We start from the raw sequence: 8,123 nt of genomic DNA on the forward strand, positions 1-8,123 counted from the left end.
ATGTGCGTGGTTAAACATGTTTATGAGATCGCAACCCACCCCCTATACATCTTGCCAATGTAGAAAAGTAAACGCATAACAATACACACATTAAAATTCAGTTCAAGAGCCTGTAAATTGAGACTTGTCATGGTTTACTTTTATAAAATTGTTACTTGGAAGTTGTCTCATTGGCACTCATACCACATCTTCCTATATCTATGAACATTGTTTTTTCCCAAAGTTTTATTTTTATTGTGGATGTTTTTTTGTAGTGGGAAAATCCCTCAAACGTAAGGTGCTTGTCATTTTGAAATTCTTAGAAATATGATTTGCATGACCTGTTTTGTCTGCCACTAAGATTGAGTGAGGGGGGGGGGTGTAGGAGGGGTCCTGATCTTGAAAACCTGGGCTTTAAAACACGATATTCCTGAATTTAAAAAGATCTAAATACCTGCATCCCGAAATTGGAAAAAAAGAATTCCCGGATCCCATAAGGGTCAATCCTGAAATTCCGAGCTTAAAAACACCTGTTCCCGGAATACTGATAAAGGTCCTATCCCCTTCATTGATGACGCTTAATGGAATGTACACAAAGCTATAGAGGTCAGAAGTGGAATTTGTGAAGTTCTGAAATGTTTTAGGAATTTGGAAGTCAGGTTTTAAACAGCCATTAGAAAATTGGCAAGTTGGCAATTTTTATAAAATACTTTTGAATAACTATGAAAACATATCTCTAGATTGATTGATTGTTGGTTGCTTGACGTCCAGTGGCAAATATTTCATGCATATTCAGGACGACATATCTTTAGAAATGTTCTTTTATTTAGAAGAGTAGAACAAATGTATTCTGCACTAATTTTGAGAGTTGGTATTAGCGTAGTGGAGTCAATGCGGAGTTTTCCCGTGTAATAAGTACAATAACAAAGTCTGAATGAACCAACAAGACGACCGATTATACACTACAGTAGGATATCTTAGATTATTCTGGGAAAACACCATAAAAACCTTTAGGATATTCAGTATTATCATACCTGTCAACTCACCCGTTTTTTGCGGGTGACACCCGTTATTTTCACCTCTCACCCGGGAGTTTTTCTTTACCCGGCGGGTCCCGGGAATTTCTAACATTACCCGTTTCACCCAGATTTCTGACCGGAATTGTTTCCGGTATTTAGAAGTAATACGACCTTCGGTTTTATCGGTCTTTTTCAATGTAACCAAAAGTCAAAATGTAGGACTGTTTACCTGAGCTACGTAACGATATGAAGAGACAACACAGCTACAAGATGAGTTCAGTGACTATCAGTTGACCCCATTAGATGAACTTCCACTTTGCACTTCCCCTGAAACTGACATTGGTACATTTTGGGGAGAAATGTCCAAGTTGCATGACATTTTTATTAACAAGCCAAAATTTTTTGTTTTGTCAAAACTTGCTAAAACATTACTGGTTTTGCCAAACAGCATTGCAGACAGTGAGAGGGCATTTTCTTTAGTAAAGAAAATAGCTACAGAGTTTAGGGCTGATCTTAATAAGGATACACTGTGTGCTCTTCTTTCTTGTAAAATGAATACACATTTGCATTGCTATGAACTGAAACCAAGTGCAGTTCTTTTAAAGAATGCCAAGTCTGCTACTATGGAATATAACAATAGTCTGAAATAAACTTGTATACATGTTCTAACTGTTTCATATACATATTGACTATATAAATTATATGTAAACATATTTTTCTTCTTCAATTGAGCCCGCAAAATGTCGTACGCGTTATGACCTGAGATTTTTTTTCTCAATGCAGGTCATGACCTGACTTTTCATTTTCAGAGGTTGACAGGTATGTATTATGTTACGTCACTACAGCAATACAACTTGTATATTTATTAGTATTATGTAGATGTAGATAGATTAGCCATGACTAAATTACTATCTTAACTATTAAGTCTTGCTCTCATACATCACGCACTTCTAACCAAACTCGAAAAAAGAAAGAAAAAGACCGAAAACGTTGCACAAAAATAACCCTTTGCCACCCTCTTTTTTTTTGCAGAAAATAACAGCCTTCCAAGATGTCATGAATAATTTCAAAATATTTGTCATAATTTGACAGAACTTCAGAAGAGACAGTGCTACATTGCAAATTAAATTACTCATGTACACAGTACAGTTGTAACGAATGCATGGTTTGTAAAAAGATTTTGAAATGAATTTAAACAAAAATCACGAAATGTCATTTACATGCATCTTGTGGATTTCTTTTATGGACATGAAGCTTTTTTATCTTTTCATTCTCCATTTCATTTTGGTGGCGGTTTTTTCGTACGGCGATGGATAAAGTCCGAGAGAAACATACGAAATGCATGGTCTGCAAAACGCTTACATTTACGAATTTGCGTAAAGGGAAAATAAAGAGAATAGCCTACATCGAAGAACAAAAAATGAACTGTCTTGTAAAAAATCTTTGCAGAAAACATTTACTTTTGCTAACAAAATGTAATTGAAATTATTGAATAAGTAGCAATTTTTTATCATTTTCGATATATGTGATTATTTCAGTTGTTCTCACGGTAGCAAAAATCTCTTAGAAAGATATGATTAGGGATCAAATCGGCACCTATGTATAAAAGTCATTTCGGCATAATTTTTGCCAACGGTTAGACAATTCGGAACCTAACATATGTTCAGCTTTTCCTTCCACTTTATTTTAGGGTGCATTCTGTATTCAAGATTTGTATAGTAACCTTTACAATATATTTTATTTTTAGTATAAAGAATGATCAGCTGATATCTTTTTCATTCTACTTTCATTCTCGATAAGCTGAAAAAAAATTGTTGGTTTCCGGTTCTCTAACTAACGTTTGCCTCAACTAAATGTGATGAAACTTATACATAATGCTTATTACCACATAACACAGATCAAGTTTGGATTTTGGTGACATCATGTGCACTTAAAGGGGCACAAACTGTCAAATTCATTTTCACCGAAATGAACACAATTCTCATATTTGATTTATAACAATGTATAAAAACATTTATCAAAACTACATGCATTAAAAGTCTAAAATAAACAATAAACAGGACACTGGCATGAAAAAACATAGCTTCGTTTTGTGTGTAGTTTAGTCCATACACCATCCAATTAACTATAGAGTTGACCTCTAAAGTCATCTGATGACCATACATGCGATGTAAACATAAATATAAATATAGATAGATGGAGCTAACTCGTGCTGTTGGATTTTTCTAGGTCTATTTACTTCATGTTATAGATTAAAAATTCATGTTTATCCTTTTTTTTACCTGTATAAGAATGATTGTGTTTGGATCAAATAAGTCAATCAAATGATTTACCTTTGTTTCACTTTCAATGTTGACATTAATTTCCTTTAAATAACTTTACACATATAATTCACATGTTATCCATCTCAAGCTAAGGGGTTAAATTGAAGTTCACATGAATACAGATTCAATGACATGAATGAGGTAGAATTATTCACTTGCAAGTGATTGAATCATAATCAATGTTTTTTAGCTTATTTTCACAAAATTGAACCATATTGGCTGCTAAAAGTGAATTATTATTTCTCTATTTGCATTTCATTAATGATTGAGCAAAAGAAATAATGTGTTAGATTTTTAATGTATCTCGTAGCTAGTGGTCCTTTATCATGTTTATAAGTGGAAATATTGCTGATTTTTTAGTTGCCGTTCTCTAATATTAGTTTGCCTAAATAAATGTTATGAAACTTACACACAATGCTTATTACAATACAGATCAAGTGTGAATTTAAGTAGTGTCACTTTAATATAACCATTCTAGAGTTATGCCCTTTATAAATAAAATGAAAATATGATGAATATTTTTTTCCATCCTTGATATTTTTTCAGTTCTTAAACTTAAGTTTGACTCAACCAAATGTTATGCAACTTATGCAGAATACTTTTTACCACAAAACTCTGATCGGTACAATTTGGGTAGCATGATGTTTTGGAGTTAAGTATTGATGTACATTTTCACTGAACTACATGTAGTACACATTGTTATTAAGGGGCCAGCTGAAGCCTGCCTCTGGGTGTAGGATTTTCTTGTGCGTTGAAGACCCATTGGTGGTTCAGTTGTAGTTGTCTCATTGACATATTTCCCATTTCAATTCTCTATTTTAGATCGGTTTCTGATTATATAAATTACCTTTAAACTACATGTTTGTGCTCTATCTGTCTACCTGTCTGTCTGTCCATCTGTTATTCAGGCAAATAAGTTTTTCCACAATTTTTTCTTTGCTTGAATTCGAAGATATTGGTCTGATATTTGACATGTTTGATGATACTTTTAAAGTATCTTTAGTCATTGTTAGTTGGAAAACTCACTTCGACTTTCCTGTACAATAAAAAGATGATTTGAAGTAATAAAAAAGGGGATTTTGTGTTATATTCTGACATGTAGCTAATTAGATAATTTGATTATTTTTCAGGGTCAGAAGTGACTCAGGTTGCCACATACATGAAGCTGAAAATGCCAGAAAAGGAAGAAGGTAATTTTGATTGATAATTAAACCTTCTGCTGTATTTGAGATTTCAGTGTTTGGCTCATTTAAAAATGTTTTTATGCCCCACCTACGATAGTAGAGGGGCATTATGTTTTCTGGTCTGTGGCTCCGTTCGTTTGTTTGTCCTGCTCCAGGTTTAAGTTTTTGGTGAAGGTAGTTTTTGATGAAGCTGAAGTCCAATCAACTTGAAACTTAGTACACTTGTTGCTTATGATAAGATCTTTCTAATTTTAATGCCAAATTAGACTTTTGACCCCAATTTCATGGTCCACTGAACATAGAAAATTAAAGTGGGAGTTTCAGGTTAAAGTTTTTGGTCAATGTAGTTTTTGATGAAATTGAAGTTCAATCAACTTGAAACTTAGTACACATGTTACCTATAGCATAATATTTCTTATTTTAATGCCAAATTAGATATTTACCCAATTTCACGGTCTATGGAACATGAAAAAGGATAGTGCAAGTGGGGCGTCTGTGTACTTTGGACACATTCTTGTTTTATAATTTATTAGTACATGTATCTTAAAAAATCATAAACATGATAAGAGTAAACATGGTACAGTTACAATGTCAAGGAAACATTTTAAATTCACTGCAAACAAAGAATTAGTATGTTTTATAAAAAGCATTAAGAAAAAGTATTGAATCAAATATATACACACAGTATAAGTTATGATACAGAAGAATGTAATCAGAGAAGAAGTTACTATTTATAATATTGATGGTACTACACATGTATTGCTTAGTTTGAAAGGATCAAGATCTAAAACAATAAGTATAATTCTACCACATTAATGTTTCCTGTTGCTGTCACAAATTAAGACTTTTTTATGACATTTGTGACTTTTAAAAAAAAAATGTTAACTCATGAATTTGAGTTGAGTTTTGTTTCTGACAGTTATTCACAACTTGTATAGAGTGACTAAGATGATTTGTATCTTGACATATTGCTTTATAGATATGATCTACTTTTAAAGACTGTTTGATTCCTTTTTAGATGTCTATTTATTATTTTTTTTATATAAGGTTGATGTCTTTTTGACATGTACCCCAAACATCATTTTATTCATGATTAAGATTTATTCTACCATCTAAAGCATTGTCAGATTTCACCCTGTTCAATCACTGCCTGTTATCCTAATATGTTGTATCTACCTTCAGTTACATTTAAGAGCCACCTTAATGAACAATTTCAATCACTGTCTGCAAATCTAAAAAGTTATATAACTGCATTTAAATTCAGAAATAAGAATTTTATCTAGATGATTAAGCACGCTCACTTAATTATAACTTGCTGGTAACAATACATTTTATCCTGATTTTAGAAGGAAAAATCAGTTATTGACTTGTGGATGTTCTGCGAGAGGGCACAGGGGTATCCATATGGCAGGCTGCCAAACAGTGTCCATGCATTTACTCATAAACCATTCAACCAAAGCTTTTTAAATTTTAATACATTTTTACTGATGACAAAATGAAGGTCAAGTTCAGTATTGACGATTGTCACTTTTACTTTTTATGATCAGGAGTTGTGGTCCTTGAAAAATACCAGAACACAAATAATCAATAAAAAAAATCTGGTTTGCTGTTGCTCTAACAGCCTTTTGTTAGACTTTAATGTAGTCTGTGTGAAAATTAATATTACACATTATGATATGAATCTTGTTATATTACAGATTTAGAACTACCTGTAAATAGACTAAGGAGTAAACTGTCACAGTTTGACAAAGTACCACAGAACCCAATTCCTTCTGCTAAACCTCCTACCATGTCTAAAATGTTGGACCATATGAGAGGGCCAGAGATGGTCAATAACAAACTTATCTACGGACAATTTGGAATACAGGTATTTAAAAAGTTACAGATATATGTAATAAATTAAACAAAAAAATACACCTCCCAAAGTCATAGTAAGGTGAACTTTGAAATATAAAAACCATTACAGATAGAACATTTTAAAAGAAATTACCAAGAAAAAGAAAATGCTACTCTGCATTTCATGGTAAAAACTGAGTTTAACTTACCAACAGAAAACTGTTTGGTGTTCAGTTATAAAACGGGATAATTGACTATTACTACAAGGTAATACCAGGTAATATTCCATGATACATGAAATAAATACATAGGAACAGTATTTACCCTGTGAATATGTAAATAGAATTGAGAATGGAAATGGGGAATGTGTCAAAGAGACAACAACTCAACCATAGAGCAGACAACAGCAGAAGGTCACCAACAGGTCTTCAATGCAGCGGGAAATTCCCGCACTCGGAGGCGTCCTTCAGCTGGCCCCTAATCAAATATATATACTAGTTCAGTGATAATGAATGCCATACTAAACTCCAAATTGTACACAAAAACTAAAATTAAAAATAATAAAAGACTAACAAAGGCCAGAGGCTCCTGACTTGGGACAGGCGCAAAATTGTGGCGGGGTTAAACATGTTTACGAGATCTCAACCCTCCCCCTATACCTCTAGCCAATGAAAAGTTAACGCATAACAATACGCACATTAAAATTCAGTTCAAGAGAAGTCTGAGTCTGATGTCAGAAGATGTAACCAAAGAAAATAAACAAAATGATAATAATACATAAATAACATCAGACTACTAGCAGTTAACTGACATGCCAGCTCCAGACTTCAATTAAACTGATTGAAAGATTATGTCTTCATCATATGAATATCAGGCACAATCCTTCCTGTGAGAAAAACTGTTCTGCTCTCTAAATTCTCAACCTCGAGGTGATGAAACTTGGCATAATTTCACGTCCACTAGAAGGTGTGTCATATACAGAAAGGAAAACTGTATGTAGATGATAAAGGCCAAAAAGTTAATTAAAATCAAGACACCCAAGTGCACATGAATGTACACAATGGGTACCTACATGTATCACTATTGACTAATGAATATAAGTGGTGCATCAGTTTAGTATTGCCTTTCATTAATTGTTCAAATAAAACAATCATGATGACTTCTAAAACGCTGCATCACTATTTCCCTTTTAACATGGAAATAATACTCTAAATAAAGCATATTGCTTTCATACTCGCATTTCCTCGGTATTTTTTAAATATGTGAACTCATGGATAATGAAAATATACTTTTTGCTTTAATTTTAGGCATTGACAGGAGGTCGTCTAAGATTTGAACATTATAATTTAATCCGTTTTGCTATTAATAAGCACATTCAGGAAGGTAAAACATATGGTGTATGGAGAGTTAATCAACCGTGGCAAGCTGTTTCTAAAAAGGGCGCAGGCAAACAGATGGGCCAGGGCAAATCTGACATTGATCATTATGTGTATCCACTTAAAGCAGGTCATATCATATTTGAAATTGGAGGCAGAATTGAATTACTTGATCTGGAAAAAACATTAAAAGTTGTGTCACAGAAAATGCCTTTCAAGGCACGCATTGTAACACCACAGATACTAGAAGATGATGTCAGACAAGAAGCCATCCTAAAGGAGAAGAATATAAATCCATTTACTTACGAATATTGTTTGAAAAATAATTATAATGGAGTTAAAATCTACTATAGTCCTTATGATTTGTATTATCTAAATAAAGAGAAATAAAATAGTTTTACTTGG

General features: G+C 32.9%; 2 protein-coding genes across 12 annotated transcripts in view; one reads left to right on the forward strand and one right to left on the reverse strand.

The window, feature by feature from the left end:
* The window catches only part of LOC139528661 (GATOR complex protein Iml1-like), a 103,508-nt gene extending 101,194 nt beyond the window's left edge, over positions 1-2,314 (reverse strand). For all 11 annotated transcript variants that reach the window (XM_071324768.1, XM_071324767.1, XM_071324766.1 and 8 more), the window contains exon 1: positions 2,219-2,314. In XM_071324768.1, coding sequence (XP_071180869.1) covers positions 2,219-2,276 — 58 coding nt within the window. In that variant the 5' untranslated portion in view covers positions 2,277-2,314. The remainder of the gene's footprint in view (positions 1-2,218) is intronic.
* Positions 2,315-2,361: 47 nt separating this feature from the next.
* LOC139528662 (large ribosomal subunit protein uL16m-like) lies at positions 2,362-8,123 on the forward strand. The gene is made up of 4 exons (XM_071324770.1): positions 2,362-2,473; positions 4,453-4,512; positions 6,204-6,373; positions 7,650-8,123. Exons 1-4 carry the CDS (start codon positions 2,419-2,421, stop codon positions 8,106-8,108), a joined length of 744 nt encoding a protein of 247 aa, XP_071180871.1. The 5' UTR covers positions 2,362-2,418; the 3' UTR covers positions 8,109-8,123.

Source organism: Mytilus edulis, chromosome 6 (assembly GCF_963676685.1).
Source record: "Mytilus edulis chromosome 6, xbMytEdul2.2, whole genome shotgun sequence".
Taxonomy (NCBI): Eukaryota; Metazoa; Mollusca; class Bivalvia; order Mytilida; family Mytilidae; genus Mytilus; species Mytilus edulis.

What these genes read in the sequence shown, in the direction of transcription:
- LOC139528662 (XM_071324770.1), top strand. Translation starts at nt 2,419, where the DNA reads ATGAACTGTCTTGTAAAAAATCTTTGCAGAAAACATTTACTTTTGCTA. An exon ending in TTTACTTTTGCTAACAAAAT is followed by an intron (nt 2,474 to 4,452) that starts GTAATTGAAATT and finishes ATTATTTTTCAG; the next exon opens with GGTCAGAAGTGACTCAGGTT. An exon ending in AATGCCAGAAAAGGAAGAAG is followed by an intron (nt 4,513 to 6,203) that starts GTAATTTTGATT and finishes GTTATATTACAG; the next exon opens with ATTTAGAACTACCTGTAAAT.